At 36.9% G+C, this 22,868-nt stretch overlaps 1 protein-coding gene across 1 annotated transcript in view; it reads left to right on the top strand.

The window, feature by feature from the left end:
* LOC150096504 (glutathione S-transferase kappa 1-like) overlaps positions 1-22,868 on the top strand; it is a 111,301-nt gene that overhangs the window by 11,976 nt on the left and 76,457 nt on the right. Inside the window, exon 3 of the mRNA XM_090408455.1 lies at positions 8,555-8,655. Within this exon, the coding sequence (XP_090264581.1) occupies positions 8,555-8,655 (101 nt within the window). The remainder of the gene's footprint in view (positions 1-8,554; positions 8,656-22,868) is intronic.

Here is a 22,868-nt window from a genome sequence, read left to right as displayed (position 1 = left end):
GACAAGAAATCTTACCTTTTGTAGATTGGATATTATCAAGGTTAGTGGAAAAGAAGTGAGAGAGAGATCTTTTGTGTAAGAAGGATAACAGGACTGTGTTTTTACAGTCTTCTTCAAATGAAGAGAACTAACTATGACTGAAGGCAAAAAAAAAACTGATTTTTGTATAGGAAAAATAACTCTGGCATATCCCACTACTGGTATGGAAATATGAAGAGAGGTAGCCATCTGCCACAAACAAGCAGTGAGAACACTAGCCACTCACATTACAAATCGTAAAATGGCAGTTTGCAAACTAGGTTATTTAATTTATGGGCATTCGATCAGACTTGATCAGAAATTGAAAGGCAAAAGCTACACCCACTGCCCCTTAGTGAGGGACTAGAATACAGAACTTTTTGAGCAACAAGATTTCTGCATTTAGCAATATGCTAGCCTTTTATAATAAAGTTACAAGAGCATTAGATGAGGGAAAGGCATATACTGCCATTTTCTTAGACTTAGCAAAAGCATTTGACAGGGTGCCACATGATAAGCTGATATTTAAGTTGAAGCACATGGGTCTGGATGTCAGATTGGTCAACTGGATTCAGGATTGGCTGTCTGATAGGTATCAGAGAGTTGTGTATGGTGGGACAGTTTCAAGGAGGTAGAGGGTTACAAATGGGGTCCCACAGGGCTCACTGCTGGGACCTATATTGTTTAACCTTTATATCAATGACATTGTCGTGGATTGTAGGGGGATGTTCAGTTGTTTGCAGATGATGCAAAGCTGGGAAGGATTATTAGTAATAGTGCAGATGTGGTAGCCCTGCAAGAGGATTTGAATAAGCTAGATAGATGGGCAAATGAATGAGGGTGTCGGTTCAATGCAACAAAATGTAAGGTTTTGAGGTTTGGGAAACATCGATGGGACGCTGCATACTCTCTGGGAGGAGTTATACTGGAGGAAGTAGGGGAGACAAGAGATCTGGGATTGAAGATTGATAGAGACCTGAAATTTAGGGGATATATTGCAAAGGTGGTGAAGGTAACACAGAGGATTGCTGCAATAATGAGAAGGACATTGACCTGCAGAGATAAAACAGTTATCATTCCGTTGTATAAGTCTCTGATCAGACCACACATGGACTATTGTTCTCAGATTTGGTCCCCAGGATTTGAAGGGGATAAATTAACTGTGGAAAGTGTACAAAGGCAGATAACAAAGATGGTTTCAGGACTGTACCATGTTAGTTATGAGGATCTTCTGAGGGAATGTGAACTGCAGAGTTTGGATAGAAGAAGGAGACGTGATATGATTGAGACTTTTAAACTGTTGAGAGGTAGTTACAGGGTTGACACAGGGGAGTTCTTTCACTTGGTTGAACAGCAGGAAGGAGTAATGACAAGAGGCCATACCTGGAAGTTACGAAAGGAAACTGTTTGCAAGAGGGTGAGGAGTGGTTTCTTTGCATGGAGGGTGGTTGAACCATGGAATGCATTGCCTGATGGAGTGGTGAGAACGAGTACGGTCAATGAGTGTAAGGAGTGGTATGATAGACTTTGTGTTTCTCAGGGGGAACCTCCCCTCGATGAGTCTTGATAGACTTTGTTTCTTAGGAAGGACCTCCCACGATGAGTCTTTTGACTCCATGGAGGACTGAATAATAATAATGATAATGATTGTCATTTCAGTCTGATATGGATTTTTTCCCCAGGATATTTATTTAAAAAAAAAAAAATTGTAGTCACATATTGTGTGCTGCTGATTTTTATTTTTTATTTTTTTTTATTGCATTCATTGCTTTAGTCTACTAATTGGAGAATTTAAGTTGGGTTGGGTTTTTGAGCAGAATGTAGGATAGTAGAAATAATAGAGAAGTAGAAGAGGAGGAGAAATCATGGAGGTTATCCCATTTTGCACTGTTGCAGTGTTGAAGGACATGAGGCTGAGAGTTGCTGAAGGGCAGGGGGGGGGGACATGTACAGAAAAGGACTTGATTACTAAGAAAAGAGGTGACTGACTTTTATAGTATGGAAGGATAACTATTTTAAAATAGATTAAGTATTTGAAGAATGGAGAAGGTTATCTGGTATACTAGTTTGGTAAATGGATGATTTTTCATGGTATAATTCCTTACCTACTCAGTGTATCTCCCATCGTAGTCAGAGATTTTGGAAAAAGGGGTTAGTTGGAAATATGGATATAATTCCAATTAATTCCAACATAATTCTTGAATATTCAGAGATGAATATTTGAAGAAGCCAGCATTATTATCAGAATTAGGTGAATGATAAAAAAAAACAAAAAAAAAACAGAAAATGAATGCAAGAAAGAAGTATATGGCAGTTTTGAATCAAAGAAGATCAAAAAGAATGGATTCTAGCATGGGATATCAGATCTCAGGAATGCAAAAGTGTTATCTTAGGGTCTGAAGGAATCACACAGTCTGGAGTTCAGATAATTAACTTGGACATTGCATTTGATGCTAGTTTTTTTTGTATTAATTATTCATATTACTTATGTTCATTGCCCACAAATGTTAGTGAAGTGTTGTATGTGTGTGTGTGTGTCATTTTTTGAAATCTTATTTTATACCTTTCATGGTTGATAATGGTGAGGAGTTAATTAAGATTACTATGTAAATGACATAAATATCATATAGAGAGCACTATCTCCTGTACATAATGTTGTGTATTGTGGTACAGATGTACATTATTTATATCTGTACCTAGTGAGCCTAGAAATATTCTCTGAAGACCACTACCTTAATCCTGCAGAATAAATTGCAGCAGGATTATTTATTAGTTGGTCAGAAGATGCATTATCAACAAGTTAAATCCTGTGTGCTGTCTGTGTATAGACCAACTTTTTTGCTGTATCTTTGAATGAGGAATGTTCTGAATTGATAATAGTATGTTTGTCATGTTCTTGAGGGCATCCATATTCTAGATAAGAAAGGCATTTTACATTTAAATAATTTGGCATTTTCTGAACTGCATCATTTCCACAATAGAACAGTTAATTTTTTTCTATAGTATTTTAATTCTATCGTATACTAACATATACCAATGTTCTTACCTTCATGTTTTTTTTTTTTTTTTTTTCATTGGGAAAAGAAGCCGACGTTTCAGAGAGAGAATGTGGATAAAATATATCAAGCAATTTATACTTTATATCCAAATGTTATTTCAATGGACACTTTGTATACGTTTATTTATTGACATGTAATTTATTGATATGTCATCATCAAATTCTGATATCTACCCTCAGAGGAGTACAGGATATTATTATTATTATTATTATTATTATTCTGGCCTCCATGGAGTCAAAAGACTCATCGTGGGAGGTCCTTCCTAAGAAACACAAAGTCTATCAAGGCTCATCGAGGGGAGGACCCTTCCCCTAAGAAACACAAAGTCTATCATACCACTCCTTGAACTCATTGACCGTTCTCGCTCTCACCACTCCACCAGGCAATGCATTCCATGGTTCAACCACCCTCCATGCAAAGAAACCACTCCTCGCTCTCTTTCTCACATTTTCCTTTTGTAACTTCCAGGGATGGCCTCTTGTCATCACTCCTTCCTGCTGTTCAACCAAGCGAAAGAACTCCCCAGTGTCAACCCTGTAACCACCTCTCAACAGTTTAAAAGTTTCAATCATATCACCTCTCCTTCTTCTATCCACCAAACTCTGCAGTCCACATTCCCTCAGCCAATCCTCATAACTATCATTGTACAGTCCTGAAACCATCTTTGTTATCTGCCTTTGTACACTTTCCACAGTTAATTTATCCCCTTCAAATCCTGGGGACCAAATCTGAGAACAATAGTCTATGTGTGGTCTGATCAGAGACTTATACAACGGAATGATAACTGTTTTATCTTCAAGTCAGTGTCCTTCTCATTATTGCAGCAATCCTCTGTGTTACCTTCACCACCTTTGCAATATATCCCCTAAATTTCAGGTCTCTATCAATCTTCAATCCCAGATCTCTTGTCTCCCCTACTTCCTCCAGTATAACTCCTCCCGGAGAGTATGCAGCATCCCATCGATGTTTCCCAAACTTCAAAACCTTACATTTTGTTGCATTGAACCGACACCCTCATTCATTTGCCCATCTATCTAGCTTATTCAAATCCTCTTGCAGGGCTACCACATCTACACTATTACTAATAATCCTTCCCAGCTTTGCATCATCTGCAAACAACTGAACATCCCCCTATAATCCACTGACAATGTCATTGATATAAAGGTTAAACAATATAGGTCCCAGCAGTGAGCCCTGTGGGACCCCACTTGTAACCCTCTGCTTCCTTGAAACTGCCCCACCATACACAACTCTCTGATACCTATCGGACAGCCAATCCTGAATCCAGTTGACCAATCTGACATCCAGACCCACATGCTGCAACTTAAATATTAGCTTATCATGTGGCACCCTGTCAAATGCCTTTGCTAAGTTTAAGAAAATGGCATTATATATGCCTTTCCCTCATCTAATGCTCTTGTAACTTTATCATAAAAGGATAACATATTGCTAAAACAAGAGCACCCCTTCACAAATCCATGTTGACTCTCACAGATAACATTATACTCATCTGCCTAATGCTCTATATGGTCCTTCACTACTTTCTCAAAGATCTTACTAACTACTGATGACACACAAACTGGTCTATAATTAGACACTTCCAGTCTACTACCACCCTTATGCAATGGCACTATCTTACCTTCCTTCCATTCCATGGACCCTTTCCAGTAGCCAGACTTTCATTGAAAAGCCAGGTCAAAGGCACTGTCATTCCCTAGCACATTCTCTCAAAACTTGTGGTGAAATACCATCCAGTCCCACAGCTTTACTGATGTCCAGAGTACTCAATATTTGAAACACACTTTCCTCCTGTACCTCTAAATCTTGACCTTCCCTATCCCTCTAGCATTAAAACTGACTCCTCCAGTATGAAATACTCCAATAACGTGATCATTGAACAATTCTACTATGTCCTCTGCATCAGTCACTCTATTCCCATTTTTATCCCACAATATCATTCTTCCACAGTCATTTCTCTTCTTACTGGCCACATATCTAAAAAATTTCCTAGGATTTTCTTTGGATCTTAGGGGTAATCTCCTCTCATATTCCAGTTTCGTCTTCCTTACCATACTGGTCACTCTCCTGGCCTGTGTCTTATATTCTTCATGCATCTGCCCTTCACCTGTCTCCTTATATCTCTTCCATAGCCTCTTTTTCAAATGCAGCTCCTGTTTAATATTGTTTGTCATCCACTTTACTCCAAATTGTGTCCTCTTTTCACTCATGGTATACAACTTACCATTGCTGCTAACAAATATTCTTTCATAATTTCCCATTCACTAATGATATCCCGGCCTTCCAATTCCTCCCTCCATGAAACTTCCCCAAGTTGATGTCTTAGACTATTATAGTGGTTTCTTTGCATAGAAGGTAGTTGAACCATGGAATGCATTGCCTGATAGAGTGGTGAGAGCGAGAACAGTCAATGAGTTTAAGGAGTGGTATGATAGACTTTGTTTCTTAGGGGAAGGGACCTCCCACGATGTCTTGATAGACTTTCCTGGGAAGGATCTCCTGCGATGAGTCTTTTGACTCCTTGGAGGCCTAAATAATAATAATAATAAAATGTCTTTAGGTAGTAGATGATTTTCATCACCTGATGTGAGACTGCTGCCCTGTTTGTTGAAATATGCTTTCTAATCATTGACCCATGATACTAATGTTCTTCAGGTTTACAATTTTTGTCATTAGATTTGACAATGTAATAGGTTAAAATGGCCTGTTACTTTCAAGTAACTTGGCATTTTCTGAAACTCATTATTACTGTGACAGAGCAGCAAATTTTTTTTCTTTTCTTTTTGCTCTGTAGGCTTTTATTTTTGTCAACTGTGTATGTTCTCAGATTTGCTTGTCTGTTTTGCATTGGGAAATGAAGCTCAGGTTTCAGAGAGCTAAAACAGTGCTATCTCAGTTTGATACGAGCTTACTCGCCTTCAGCTGAAAAGCCCTTTTAACCACACAAATGGTCATAAAATGATAAAATATAAGTAGTTTATTCTTTGTATCAGTATGTTATTTCATTTTCAGTGCATACTTCTTTATTGACAGGTCAGCCTATAATAGCTGATATAGGGGTTAAAGGTTTCCTACATCATAGAACCGATGTTTTTTTTGTTTTTTTTTCCCACCCTGATTGGATATTGTCATTGCCTACAGCCTTTTTTGAATATCTTTGAATTTTTGAATATAGGTGATAGATGATTTTCATCTACCACCTATCACCTACTACTTTATCACCCTTAGTCCACCCACGGTCTAAGGTACTCTAGGTCTATAATTTCTGTGGGTGGACTTGACATAAAAAACTGTTCAAGCTATGCTACAGAGGTGCTAAACTCTTATTAAAAATATTTTATATTTAAGTATTTTTTATGGTTAACTCTCATTATGACAATGCACCCATTCACTAGGAATTTAACATTGGTAGTTCTTTATCATTATAACAATTGCTCTCAAGATAAACAATTGAGAAGTCCTAACCAAATCCCAATAGGTACAGTGTAATTTTAAAAGAGATTCACTTAGCAGATAATCCAGAGGATGGTTTGCACAGTGAATTTCTAAGCAAACTAAGTAAATTTCTCACTACTGCAAACTCTTAGGAACCGCAGGACCTAAAAAATGTACAGTAGTAATAGTTGACCATGTTACCATTATTATAGATCATGAAACAGGAATTTAACATCAGTAGTTCTTTATCATTATATATATTATCTCTTAGTTGCTCATGTTTATGTAGATATAAAATTTTATTTATTTTAAATTTATTTTTACGGCTATTTTGCCTGCTTTTGTTAAGGAGTGCCCCTTTTTTTAAATATCATTGTCATTTTACTCAAGAATTCTTAGGACATTGCAGATGTAGTTTTAGAGACAAATATATTTAGCATAATAGAAGAAAATTCGCACATACCTTATCTTGGATGTTGTTGCCTGTCTTCTTTCTGCGGTGTACATACTTTTGCTGTTATGGTGTTGAAAGGGGAGTGTGTGTGTGGGGGTGGGGGGAGGGGGGGTTGGCAATGTGGGAGAATTAATTTGAAAAAACCTGGGTTTTTGTATATAATATATACATATATTATAATTAAGGGTGGGCGGAGCACTTTTTTGTAGGGTGGGAAAGATGAAAAAGGGGCTGAAATTAGAAACTGTTTTTTAGAGGAAGGGAGAGGGTTTATGGGAAAAGGGGGCCAGGGATAGGGTTGATGAGGTGCGAGCTGTTTCGATCACGTGGGTCTTCGTCTGAACTCATGGAGGAAGTGGATGCTATGTCATGTCGGCTTGGTGTTTCTGCCTTTGAAGTGTTCGTGTTATCGCCTATTGGTCGGAGTTGTGACCTAATTTTTATGTTGTGGAGCTTCCAACACTCAGAGATTATGTAGGGTTGGTGGATGTTGATTGAGTTCTTGTCACATTTTATGGCTATCGTTTCCGATATTCTAAGCATTGTTTCATTGTCTTGCCTGTCTATTATGATGGCCTTGTCGATTTGCTGGGTGTGTTTCTGTTCAAGGGTGTGAGCTGCTATTTCTGTTTTCCCTGTACTTTGTTTTCTATTTTTCTTTTTGATATTGTGTTTTTTAGTGTTTAAATGTTCTGGAATAGGGATGTTACAGTCACAGAAGTGTTCTTGTAGTCTTGCCCATAAAGACCTGATGGTAGAACCTGTGTAGGTGCTATCACAGTCTTTTTGGCAGGGGAATTTGTAGACTGCATTGTGGTGTTCTAATATTTCTTTGTGTGTGAGAGATTTAGTGGGTTTTAGAAGGTTTGCCAATTTTTGGTTTGTGTTGAATACCAGTTTGTAGTCTGTATGTTTGAAAATGTATTTGTAGGCTTTCACATTAATTCTCCCACATTGCAAACCCCCCTCCACTCCCCTTTCAATAACAGCAGAAGTATGTACACTGTAGAAAGAAGACAGGCAACAACATCCAAGAAAAGGTATGTGTGAATTTTCTTCTATTATGCTACATATATTTGTCTCTAAAACTACATCTGCAATGCCCTAAGAATTCTTGAGTAAAAAGCCAATGATATTTAAAAAAAGGGACACTCCTAAACAAAAGCAGGCAAACTAGCAGTAAAAATAATAGTTTTTAAGAGGAGTAACATGGGAGTTTTTCCTGAAAAAATACCTATTTTTATATGATTCCTAGCTAATTAAAAATTTAATATGATATGCACATGAATCAACATGTGCATATTACATTTTTATGCTTACTGGTCAAGTAACTAATCATATAACAAGTAATTTTAGTTATATTTTCTTCATAATATTAATTTTGATATAAAATGTGACTGCAGACTTCATTCATTTCCTAACAATCTCATTATTTATTTATTTATATATTTTTATTTTTTTGTAATGAGATATGTTCACAGCTTGTGAGTATATTAACTTTTTTCGTTTCTTTTATAAGGATAAAAATTTTCATTTTATTTGTTTCTTATCAGTTGTTTTATTTTTATAGGTAATAAACCTCCGGGTTTGGTTGTTAACAAAGCATTGTACATGAAGAAAGACTTAGAAAAATTAGCAAACTATTTTCATGTTCCCTTATCTATTCCTCAAGTATGTGTATTTTTATTATTTTTAGTATTATCATTATTACTATTATCTTAGGTATATCCATGGAATCAAAGACTTATTGTAAGAGGTTGCACTGGTCATTATTCATACATTACTTGTCATACTTCTATTTGAACTAATTCAACAACAAAGCACTTCACAATCACTTCTGGCACCCCATTCATCACTTTCCATGCAAAAAAACTAATTCTCACATCCTTGCTCTAACTACACTCATGCACAATTTCCAGGGATGACCTCTTGTTTGTTTCCTTCCTGCAATATATATTTAAAAAAGACTTTTATGTCAGTCCTATAAAATTATTTTAATAGTGCATATGTTTCTATCACGTCCCTTCCTTTTTATCTCTCAACTAGCCCTTATGACTCACGGACCCATAATCTATTCTCATAGAGAGCATTCTATACATCTTTCACAGTTTTGATCATTGTTGGTAGCAGTCCACAGAGCTGTAATAGTTGTTCAGATGTGGCTTTATTAAAGCATATTAAGAGGATTTTGAAAGATGTTGAAAGTTTATTTTTCACTTGGTTAGACTATAATAAATTTAGTTTAATCCTTTATCCAAGTGTGAGCAAACAAAGTTTGCACCTGAAAGTATCTTCAGGACTGGGGTAAGGTAGTACAACACTGTGCAACTCATTGCAAAGGTGGAGTAAGCTAACATCACTCCTATCATAGTATCTCCCATAATGCAAAACACATCTCCTTGCGGATATATATAATGTTATGCATTAAGGGGAGGACCACTACCCAGACTAGTTTCGACCTTTATTGAAGTCTCTTCAGTGGGAGCTAGGCCCAGACGTGGAGATACCAAGCAGATTTGCATTATGGGAGATACTATGATAGGAGTGATGTTAGCTTGCTCTACCTTTGCAACGAGTTGCCTGGTGTTGTACTACCTTACACCAGTCCTGAAGATACTTTAAGGTGCAAACTTTGTTTGCTCACACTTGGATAAAGGATTACACTAAATTTATTATAGTCTAACCAAGTGAAAAATAAACTTTCAACATCTTTCTCTAAATCCAGAGTAATTTAATAAAAAGGTGGCACACCGTTTGGCAACTCCTATAGGTAGAGATGACCTTGCTAATGCTACTGCCTGGTAGACACTTGGGCCTGGGTCCCACTGAAGAGACCTCAATAAAGGTCGAAACTAGTCTGGGTAGTGGCCCTTCCCTTAATGCATAACACTATGCATATCCGCAAGGAGATGTGTTTTGCATTATGGGAGATACTATGATAGGAGTGATGTTAGCTTGCTCCAGCTTTACAATGCATTTCCCGGTGTTGTACTACCTAACCCCAGTCCTGAAGATATTTTCAGGCGCAAACTTTGTTTGCTCACACTTGGATAAGGGATTAAACTAAATTTATTGTACTTATTAAGAGGAATAATTAAGTGCATGGATAGGCTTATCTGTTCGTCACACATGTTGAACTGGATTCAAACGGTATTGAATTGAACAATTCTGTTGATTCCAGGAACAACTTCTCTGGCTTGTAGAAGCTTCTGTGCAGTACTTTGTTTTTTTTTTTCAATTGATGCTGTGTGCCGGGGTATCCAAAGCATGGTCCGACAGACCCAACTTGCCAATTAAATACAGTGCGCAGTTGGTGTTTGTTAAGCACCCTAGATATCTTTTCAGATGTGCCTTTAATGTATGGGATGGTGATAGTTTTGTTGTAGTCTTCTGTGGTAGATAGTGGGGGAAGGGATTTCTGGGTAGCATTTAGTATTTTATCTCTCTTATGGGGATTATAGCCATTGGTTAGAAAGGTGTGGTGCAGTTGAGAAAGTTCAGCAGTGAGAGCAATGTCATTGGAACAGATTGCTCTAGCTCTATGGGTTGGTGTTTTTAAGATACCGTATTGTTGAGAAGGGTGATGGTGTGATTGTTTGTGTAAATATCTCCCTGTATGTGTGGGTTTTCTATAAACTGAAAATGATAAGGAACCTTCCGGAAGATGTGTGATCAGTGTGTCCAGGAAGGGCAGGCAGTCATTGACTTCTAGTTCCATTGTAAAGTGGATTTTAGGGTGCTGTCTATTTAGATGTCTATTTAAAAATGTATTCAATGCGTGTGGGCCATGTGGCCAAATAGCAAGCACATCGTCAACATAGCATAGCCAGAAACTGTGTTTGAGAGTGGCTGTGTTGATAGCTAGCTTTTCCAGATGTTCTATGTAGAAGTTGGATAAGGGGGGAGAAAGGGGGGGTATCCCATAGCTGTCCTATCTAATTGTTTGTATATTTTCCCTTTCCATGTAAAATAACCTGTCTGCACTGTGAATTTAAATAGCTGAAATATATCTGGGGGAAATTGTGAATTTAGTAAGTTAAGTGTTTCAGTCAATAGTACATTAGTGAATAATGAGATGATATCAAAACTCACCATTAGTCGTCATCATCATCAAATTCCTGACATGTACCCTCAAGGAGTGTACAGAATATGATAGTACTACATGGAAAAATTTACATCATTACTGACTTCCTATCTACAATTTTCCTCCAAATCGGTCTGTTACTTGTCAAGACTCCAACTTTATCAGATCCTATATTTCTATTGTCTAAGGCACTTTGTACTGTATCAATCCACCTATATCTCGGTCTTCCTCTGGGTCATTTTCATGCCAACCTGGCAGAGAACACTTCTTTTGCTAATCTTTTCTCGCCATTCTGTTTAAGTGACATACCACCTGAGATTAGCTCTGCTAATGCATTCCTGGATGCTGACAATGTCAAGTTCTTTCATAATATCCTCATTTTTAATACTATATTGCCATTGATGCCATCTGTTCACGCCTCTAATCTTTCTCAGGACTCTCATATCTGCAGTTTCTAGTATTTGGTCAAGTGTTTTACTTCTGACCCAGCTCTCAGATCCATAAGTTAAAACTGGTTTGAACACTGTCTTGTATACAACTAATTTAGTGTGTCAACTAATTTCTCTCTTATTCCATATGAATTTATTCAATTGACTGCCTACCATACCAGCTTTGTTGATTCTGCTATCTATTTCCATATTTAATTTACCATCTTCAGTAAAAATCGTGCCTAAGTAGCTGAAATGTTTTACTTGTTCCACAGATTCCCCATTCACAACACACTTGACATTTTCAACAATTCTACCTATTTTCATTGTCTTTGTCTTTTTAATGCTGACCTTCATACCATATCTATTACAACAGTTATTCAATTTAGTCAGGGAATCTTGCAAACTTGTAGCAGATTTATTTAGAAGTATAACATCGTCCGCATAAAGCAAAGAGTTGACATTAACATCTCCAATTCTGATATCATGTTTAATACCACTTTCCTTCATTATGTGATCTGTATACATAATGAATAACAGAGGGGATAATGTACATCCTTGTCTCACCCCAGATTTAATATTAAACCATCTTCCTGTACTTCCTTCAATTCTAACTGGCGACTTACAACTCAAATAAAGACTAAGTATTGCTTGATATAATGCCCCATTGACACCATATAATTAGCGTATTGAATATCTTCTCTCTTGACACCTTGTCATATGCCTTTTCCAGATCGACAAAACTTAAATACAGATCTTTGTTATATTTCCATGCTTTCTCAACTGTTTGTTGTAAAGTCAAGATTTGATCCTGACAGCTTTTATTTTGCCTGAATCCAGCTTGTTCTTCACCAAGCTTTTCTTCACAATTCTTCTCAACCGTTTCTCAAGTATACTTGCATAGATCTTGCCAGGAACACTCAGTAGGGAAATACCTCTGTAATTCTCACATTCAGTTTTATTTCCCTTTTTATATATGGGTACTATTAGATCTCTACTCCAATCATCGGGAATTCGTCCCTCTCTGCCTCTTTAATTTCCTGTGTCCACCATGGAGTTCTGATTTTTCTATCCTTGCAGACAACCTCACCATATGCCTCTCTGACTGAATCAATCAGGGTTTTCTTCAAGACTTGCCACTGAATCTCCAAGGTTTGGTTCCTGTTCTCAAACTCTTTCATTTTTTCTTCAATAAGCTTTGTGTATTTTAATCTACAGTTCACATCTGAGAGTTGCTGAACTTTTATTCGCTTTAAAACTTTCTTACATGTTATTCTTTTCAATATGAAATTCAATTTTATCCTGCTCAAGACTAAATAGTGATCGCTTCCAATTTCAAATACTGTGTACACTCTGGTGTCCTGCACCAGGGAGAAAACATCACTATCAACAATAACATAGTCAATGAGACTTTTCTTATTCCTTGCCTCTTCTCTCCATGTGAATTTGTGCACATTTTTATGTTGGAACATGGTGTTAGTAATAACCAGTCCATGTCCTGAGCAGAAATCTTTAAGTATTTGCCATTATTATTAGCTTTACTCTTTTCTCCAAATTTCCCCAAAATATTTTTGTATGTCTGACAATCATTTCCTACTCTGCTATTTAGATCCCCAACAAGGACCAACTTTTCGTTTTTCATTTTTTAGTTGCTTTTTCTAAAGCATCAAAAAATTCCTCCATACCTTAGTAGAACCTTCTGTGGGACCATAGGCACAAATAAGTCTCATTGTCCAATTCCCCATACTGGTATTTTGCCACATCACTCTACTCGAGACTGCCTGCCATTCAAGAAGATTAGCCTCGTATTTTGTGTTGAATACTATGGCTACTCCTTCTTTTCCTTGATTGTCATTTCCTGAATATAACATTTTGTATTTATTGCTCAGAAAGATCTCACCAGTTTTTGTCTTTTTTGTTTCAGTCACCCCTATTATGTCAATCTGGTACTTATCTAATTCTTCAGCTAGCTCCATTTCTTTGCCATTCAGACTTCTTATGTTGATAGTACCGATCTTTAACTCTGGTGGTGTTGAGTTGGGGTGTGCTTTCAGATTTTTTCCAGTAGCTGACTTTTCGATGTTCGCCCTGGTTCCCCTGGCGAAAACAATGGGGGCCTTGTTTAACCGGGCGATGCCCTAGCCGGCATGAAATTTTGTCATGTTGTACCATCATTTTCTATATTGGTTTAAACCAATAAGAATACAATGTGGTCGGCTAAATCCCAAATTGCCAGCCCATCCTCGTTCGTTCAGTATCCAGGTAGATACCCAACAGGGTGCACCACGAGAAGGTGAGGATTGGACATTAGGTCAGAAGCCCTGGTCGGTTCTCTACATTACTTTTAAAGGCTGCGTGGAGGTTTCCTCTCAGTTATACAGCTTTGACCCTGAACTATTTAAGGTGGGTTTTCTAAAATACTTTTTAGGTGGGTAGAATTTTTAACAAAAGAGGGAAAATTGTTTGTGCAAGTGGCTGAATGTTTAGGCTAGTTTATATGTAGGACTGTTTATACTTCTGCAATAGGGCATAAAGGTGTACCTTGTGAATTTTTGGAGTTCCATATATTCTGGGTGTTTTAACGTGAAAGGGTTTGAGTTTGTTGACTGTTTCTTTTAACCAGGAAGTGACTTTGTTTAATAACTTGCACACCTTATTCTTTTGTGAGTTGGTGGATCTTGATCTATAATTAGATATCTTGACAGGTATTGGAGAAGTGTGTGCATTTTGCTTTCATATTCTGTTGTATCCATTACTACAGTTCTATTTCATTTGTCTGATTTGGTTATTGTAATGTGGTTATTATTGCACAGCTCTTTTAGAGCCATTATTTCTTTATGTGGGATATTATTTTTGGGATGCTTAGAATCGATTAGGATATTGGCCACGTCTAAAATAATATTATTGGCTATTGCTGGAGGCAGGTCTAAATTCCACGTTCAACGGAAGCCGTTATTTTGGTTTTTAGTACTTCTTTAGGAGTAATGGCAAAATTGTGTCCAAGACTTAATGCACTCGTGGCTTCTTTGGTTAAGGTTAACGATGATAAGTTCACAACGACGCCATCTTTATGTTATTATGGCCGCTGTGGCACTGCATTGCTGGAAGATTTCAAATTTCTTCTGGTGCCGGTTTTTATCTTTAGCGAATTCTTTATTGGCTGTAGAGTCGGAGATTCTCTCCAGGATATCCCATAGCTCTGGGTTGAAAATGTCAGATAGTATATCACGTAGTGGACTGATCGAAGAATTTCTTTTTGAAAGTTCTCAGAAAGTAGCATATATCTTTTCCCTTAATAGTGCTAAACTTGTTCATTTATAAATACGTTGGGCTTTGGCCTAGTGAAACTTGTTCTTAATTTTTATACTGTTTGGTATCAAATTGGTATCTCGGCACCTTTTTAAGGAGGCTAACCTGTTTAGTTGCTGCACCAATTTTACTTTCCACTTACCATATTGTCGTGCCTTGCGTACGTTATTATCTCCGTGAAGAATTTTTAAATTTGTGGATAGGCTTATGTGTTCGTCACACATGTTGAACTGGATTTAAACGGTATTGAATCAAACACAGATTGATAAGAAAATAGCTATTTTTTAACTTAAATGCCAATATTTCGCTGGTATTATATCCAGCATCTTCAGAGCACACAAACAAAGTTTGTTATGCATGCAAGACAACCACAATTCTGTGTAACAGTTGGGCATTACTTTTTTTTTTTTTTTTTTCAATTGATCCTGTGTGCCAGGGTATTCAAAGCATGGTCCGATAGATCCGACTTGCCATAGCAAAAGTGCCATATATATATATATACAGGGTGTTCGGGATAAATTTGACATATTTATAATTAATTATATTTTTCCGTAAGTTACATGTATTAACACACACTTCTCTTCATTTAAAAGTTTGGACCCGTCTTCATTCATATACAAGATGTCAGAAAGGATGGATAGCTGGAACCCACCTGAATCATGGAAGAGAATAACTTGTATCATGATGATTCGTGCCCGCCATCAAAATAAGGATATTACGACTGCTGCCCAATGCTCCCTGAATACAGTAAAAACAATCAGGCATGAACTAGAGACTTGCAATGGTGACTACGAGGATGTAGCAAGAAGAAAGATCCCTAGCAGACGATCTGATTGCGTTCGTACAGCAGAATTCCTCGCAAATCTGCAGGAACAGGTGTTGAAGAACCCTGGCATTGGAATTCGGGCTTTGTTCGTGGAGTTGCTAACTGTAGTCAAGCCCTGGATAACAAGGGTAGCCAATGGTAGGCCGTATGTATGGCAGCAGGATTCGGCCCCTTGCCACACCTCTGGGAAAAGTCAAATATGGTTGTCTGAAAATTTCTACGACTTCACCAGTCCAAATGTTTGGCCTCCAAACTCCCCAGACCTTAACCCCATGGATTATTTTGTATGGGGCGCAGTTGAAAAAGACACCAATCGCACTTCCAGTAATACAAAAGCCCAGTTAATGGATAAAATTAAAACAGTTTTTGCGGCCCTTCCCAGGGAGACTGTAGCATCAGCTTGTTCGAGGTTCCGAAGCAGAATTGAAGCTGTGATCGATGCTAATGGTGGTTATTTTGAGTAAATCTTGTTGATAGTATTGTAATTAACTCTGCCTGTAATGTTTTTTTGTCAATTCATTAAATTTAATAGATACAAAGAAGATTTTCTTTTTCCTTACGAAACTGTCAAATTTATCCCGAACACCCTGTATATATATATATATATATATATATATATATATAGTAGTCCATCTTAGAAGTCTAACTTAAATATTAGCTTTTAAGTTAATAAATAGTTATTTTCTTATCAATCTGTGTTTGATTTAATACTGTTTAAATCCAATTCAACATGTCTGATGAACACATAAGCCTATCCACGCATTTAAATATTCTTCACGGAGATAATATCGTACCCAAGGCACTACAATACTGTAAGTGGAAAGTAAAATTGGCGTGGCACCTGAACAGGTTAGCCTTCTTAAAAAAGGTACTGAGATACTTCAAAAAGAAATTCTTCAATCAGTCCACTACCTGATGTAATATCTGACATTTTGAACCTAGAGCGATGGGATATCCTGGAAAGAATCTCCGGCTCTACAGCCAATAAAGAATTTGCTAAAGTTAAAAACCGGCACCAGAAGAAATTTGAAAATTTGAAATCCTCCAGCAATGCAGTGCTACACAGCAGCTGCAATTACATCAAGATGCTGTCATTGTGAACTTGTCATCATTAACCTTAACCAAAGAAGCCATGAGTGCATTAAGTCATGGACACAATTTTGCTGTTACTCCTAAAGAAGTTCCAAAAACCAAAATAATGACTTCCGTTGAACGTGGAATATACTACTTTCCTCCAGCAATAGCCAATAATATTAGGTTGGACGTGGCCAATATCCTAATCCATTCTAAGCTTCCTAAAAATAATATCCACATAAAGAAATAATGGCTCTAAAAGAGCTGCACAATAATAACCACATTACAATAACCAAATCAGACAAAGGAAATGCAACTGTAGTAATGGATACAACGGAATATGAAAGCAAAATGCACACACACTTCTCCAAGACCGGTCAACATATCTAATTGTTGATCGACATCCCACCAACTAACAAAAGAATAAGGTGTACAAATTATTAAACAAAGTCACTTCCTGGCCAAAAGAAACAGTCAACAAACTCAAACCCTTTCACGTTAAAACACCCAGAATATATGGAGCTCCAAAAATTCACAAACAAGGTACACCTTTACACCCTATTGTAGATAGCATAAACAGTCCTACACATAAACTAGCTAAACATTTAGCCAAACTACTAGCCACTTACACAAACAATTCTCCCTCTTTTGTTAAAATTTCTATTCATCTAAAAAGTATTTTAGAAACCACACCTTAAATAGTTCAGACCTGATGGTGTGTTTTGATATCACCTCATTATTCACTAATGTACCATTGACTGAAACACTTAACTTACTAAATTCACAATTTCCCTCTGATATGTTCCAGCTATTTAAATTCACGGTACAGGCAGGTTATTTTACATGGAAAGGGAGAATAAAACAATTGGATGGGACAGCTATGGCATCCCCCCCCCCCTTAGCCAACTTCTACATAGAACATCTGGAAAAGCTAGCTATCAACACAGCCACTCTCAAACATAGCACAGCAAAGACTATGTTGATGATGTTTTCACTATTTGGCCACATGGCCCAGATGCATTGAATACATTTTTAGTGCATCTAAATCACCAGCACCCTAAAATTCACTTTACAATGGAACTAGAAGCTAATGACTGCCTGCTTTTCCTGGACACACTGATCACACATCTTCCAGAAAGTTCATTATCATTTTCGGTTTATAGAAAACCCACACATACAGGGAGATATTTACACAAACAATCACACCTTCACCCTTCTCATCAATATGGTATCTTAAAAACACTAATCCATAGAACTAGAACAATCTGTTCCAATGACATTGCTCTGACTGACATTGCTGAACTTTCTCACCTGCGCCACACCTTTCTAACCAATGGCTATAATTCCTATAAGATAGATAAAATACTAAATGCTACCTAGAAATCCCCCCCCCCCACCACTATCTACCAAGAAGACTAAAACTACCACCACTAAAACTACAAAAACTATCACCACCCTATACATTAAAGGCATATCTGAAAAGATATCTAGGGTGCTTAACAAACACTAACTGCACATGTATTTAAACCTTATTAACAGATTCACTCCTTTATCACATCCAGGAGTCTATGAAGTGCACTGTTCTTGTCACTGAGCCTACTACAGACAAACAGAAAGAACTGTGGACATCCGCCTCATTGAACACAAAAAATATATCCGGCACTTTCGCTATGGCAAGTCGGTTCTGACAGACCATGCTTTGGATACCCCAGCACACAGGATCAATTGGAAAAAAAACAAAAGTACTGCACAGAAGCGTCTACAATCCAGGGAATCAACAGAAGCCTTAAATCATACTCCAAACTTTAACAAGTATGGCTGTATAATCTACCAAAGGTTTGGGCGACTGTCATCCTAAGACCAAATTAAAATTTATTTATTTTAATTTAATTTAATTTTATTTTATTCTTTTCAAAACTTTGGACTACTATTTTTCAAAACTACTATTCAAGGACTACTATTTTTCAAAACTACTATTCAAGGACTACTATTTAGACTACTAATATATAAGTTCATCATAGCACACATGGATATTGGAAGTTAGGGCCAGTCTATGAGGTGTTGGTGGCCCTCATTCGAGTTGGTAGAGAAGAGAACATGGCTAGAGAGAGCGCTGGCTCTGGTTCTGTTGTAGGAAATGTCTCTTTTATGTCCTTCCATGCGTAAAAGGATGGATTTAGCTGTCTGGCCGTAGTATGGTCTGCCATGATCACAGAATCTTGTAGACTCCTGGATACTGAGTAGGGAGATGTTTCATTTTAGGTCTACTGAATATTGAACAAAGTTTAGGAAATGTAGTGAAGCAAGTTATAATGTTGAATTTCTGGAGCATTTTAGCAAGTTTTGGGGAGAGAGAGCTGATGTATGGTAACGAAATAAAAGCTCTTGGTGGAGAAGAATCCTCAGCAGCAGTTGAGGGGCGGACAGAGAGAAATTTATTAATCTTCTTAAGAGAGAATCCATTGTTAACAAAAGACCTTTTGAGAAAATTAGTTCGTAATCAATTTCTGTTTCAATCTGTAAGTAACGATCTGGCTCGATGTGCCAGGGTTGAAATGATGCCAAACTTTTGTGGAGGGTAGTGATGGGAAGAAGCATGAAGGTATCTGTCCGTGTGAGTGGGTTTCCTAAAAATGGAGAATTTGATATTTTCAGCACATCTCGTAAGTTTTAAGTCCAGAAAGGGGAGACAGTCATTGGATTCAAGTTCACAGGTGAAATTGATTTTCTGATGAAAATTGTTGAGGTGGTCTAGAAAAAGGTTGAGGTTGTCGACGCTGTGTTCCCAGATGAGGAATACATCATCAATGTAACGATACCATATTTTAGGTTTAAGACTCGAGGAATTAATAGCTTTTTCTTCAAACTCCTGAAGAAATATATCAGCAAGAATCGGAGAGAGCGGACTGCCCATAGCTACACCTGAGTTTTGTTTATAGATTTTGTTATCATATTTGAAGTATCCTGAGTTCACATAGTGAGAGAGTAAGGAGAAAAATTTTTTGGATAGTTTCACCTGGAGAAGGTTAAGAAAAAAAAAAAAAAAAATTTTTTTTTCAAAACTTGGGACTACTGTTTAACTTAGATGGTTCCATTATTAGGACTTTAGTCTTGTGTTGCACGCTGCAATTACTTATATTAGCCTCACTGTTATACCGAATTGTGGTTGTCTTGCATTTGTAACAAACTTTGTTTGTGTGCTCTGAAGATGCTGGATATAATACCAGTGAAATATTAGCTTTTAACTAAGTTAATAAATAGTTATTTTCTTATCAATCTGTGTTTGATTCAATACCATTTAAATCCAATTCAACATAAGAGGAATAATGTCCTATATTCCCACTTTTCAATGTGTTCTTCAACACCCAGGTAATCAGATGAGCTGTTTAGTCACATTTGCAGTCTATCTGTCAACTTCAACTTCCCATCCACAATCATCCCCCCCCCCCCCCCACATCTCTGGCCTTAACAATTTTCTGCAGTTCAGTTCTATCATTATAACACAGTTTGTGATCTCTTCATCTCAAAGTGCATGACCTTAAACTTTACTGCATTAAAACCAGTTGCCATTGTGTTTTTACAAACACTATTTGTAAAACGCAGCCTGTTTGTCATCTGAAGTATCTCAGTACCATCTTCATTAATTATTGCTTTTTCCCAGTCATCAGCAGACAATTGAATATTTTTCCTTAAATAATTTATATTCTCATTGATCTACAAATTAAATTGCAGAAACTCAAGTTCAAAACTCTTGCACACCACTAGTAACCCACTTTCCGTATTAGTTCTTCCATATACTACTCTTTGATATAATAAATTTATTATAGTCTAACTAAGTGCAAAATAAATTTCCAACTACTCTTTGATATCTATCCATCAGCCACTCTCATATCCATAACTAATTGCTAATCCTTAAAGGTACCTGTGGCATGACTATAAACAACAAATTACATGATAATTGTAGAAATTAACTGTAATGAAATGAAAGTACAGATATTTTATACTGAAAATAACAGTACATCATCACTTCATAGAAACAAGCAAATCAAAGAAATGGGAATACAAGGTACATAAAACAGTCGGTAGTTTACCAATTAAAAACTGTTGCCACATGCTAGAAATTAACAAATTAATAATAAATAATAATATTATTATTTTGATAGTTACATAAAATGAGACTCTCCCAAAAGTGTGTGAGAGAGAGAGAGAGAGAGACAATAGTTCCGATTCAGATTTGGTCAATGTAAAAGGGCTTCGCAATTTTTTTTGAAAAGACATTCATATTTAAAATATCTATACTTTCACCTCTTTAAAGTTAATTACTGTGGTTATTGTGTAATTTGTTTATACCTAATTGCTATAGTTTATGCAAGAGTTCTGTGTGTTATCCTGTTGAATTCTTTTTCAAAGTCCAACAGTATCATCTTGTAGCTATTTCCTTTATCCAACTCAATTTGTTATTACTTTATATGTTATAGAAAAGAGAGCCGATTATTAAAGCAACACATGCCCTTCACAAAATGATGCTCCCTCGACATAAACCCATTTCTGAATTCTTTTACCAACTTTACCAGACATAACCACCACTTCTGAGGTATTGATAGGTCTGTATTTGTTACCTGTTTCTTGGAGCCTCCTTTTTGCATCAAAACTATTTTTGATGGTCAATGGAAACAAACCCTCTTTACACTCAATTCACACTTTCAAGAGCCAAGACTTAAACAGATTGGTCAGAGGAACTGCTAATTTCCTTGCACAGTCTCATAATAAACAACATGGAAATCTGTCTGCTCATCCCATGGCTCTACTTGCATCAATATTTTGCAATGCTTTTTACTATCCTAAGACCTTCAGTTCATCTATCTTCGGATTTTATTTGGCCTGTTCACGTATCTTCCTCTTATAATTAGCTTTGGCCCTCCTTACCATACTGATCACCTGTGTTTTGTACTGATCATCATTCTGTTTACATATCCTCCACAACTTTTTTCTTTTTCTGTAATTCCTACATAAGGATATTACTTATTATGTCTTTAATACTACCTAATTTTATCTTCTGACTAGGGGTATATAGTCTGATACCACTTTCTTCAAACACCCACTGACCATCTCCTATGCATTGTTAATACCTTACTCGTGCAGATTGTTATGCCATGGCACTTCTCAAAGTTTTTTTTTCTTACCTAAAAAAAAATTCCACCTCTTTTTATCTGAAAATTATGTATATCTGTAATTATTCCAAGTCAAGACATTTTCCCCAGTCACTGTCCCCATTCAGAAGCAGTATAAGGAAACATGACTACTGACAAGTTTGATGCTGTCACCAGATCCCACACACTCAAATCCTGCTCTCCATTACATGCTGCCTCAGGTAATTTTCTCTTAACAGTGGTATAAATTCTATTTCCTTTCATCCTTGTGACCATTCCATTACAGCTTTAATGGAATGGTCACAAGGATGGAAGGAAATAGAATTTATTACAGCTGTTATTCAATTTAGTCAGAGAACCCTGCAGACTTATACTGGATTTATTCAAAAGGAGAACATCCTCTGTGTAAAGTAAAATAAAGAGCTGACATCCCAATTTTGATATCAGGTTTAATACTACTTTCTTTCCTTCATAACATGATCCATATGGATGATGAATAATAGTCGAGATAATGTACACCCTTGTCTCACACCTGATGTAACATCAAACTATCTTCTATATCCTTCAGTTCTGACACACAACTCAAGTACTAAGTATTGCTTTATCTAGTGTCCCATTTGCACGATATAACTATAGCATTTGAACAGCTTTTCTCTTGGCACCTTGTCATATGCAATTTCCAGATATACAAAACTTAAATCCAGATCCTGTTATTATTATTATTGTTATTATTATTATTATTCAATTCTCCATGGAGCCAAAAGACTCACCGTGGGAGGACCTTTCTAAGAAACACAAGTCTGTCAAGACTCATCGAGGGCAGTCCCTCCTAGGAAACACAAAGTCTATCATACCACTCCTTAAATGCATTGACCTCTCTCACTCTCACCACTCTATCAGGCAATGCATTCCATGGTTTAACCACCCTCCATGCAAAGAAACCACTCCTCGCTCTCTTTCTCACAGTTTCCTTTCGTAACTTCCAGGGATGGGCCCCTTGTCATGACTCCTTC

Source organism: Typopeltis vanoorti, chromosome 18 (assembly GCF_054136105.1).
Source record: "Typopeltis vanoorti isolate ZY-2024b chromosome 18, IOZ_Tvanoo_1.0, whole genome shotgun sequence".
NCBI lineage: Eukaryota > Metazoa > Arthropoda > Arachnida > Uropygi > Thelyphonidae > Typopeltis > Typopeltis vanoorti.
This window is presented reverse-complemented; position numbering and strand designations above follow the sequence as displayed.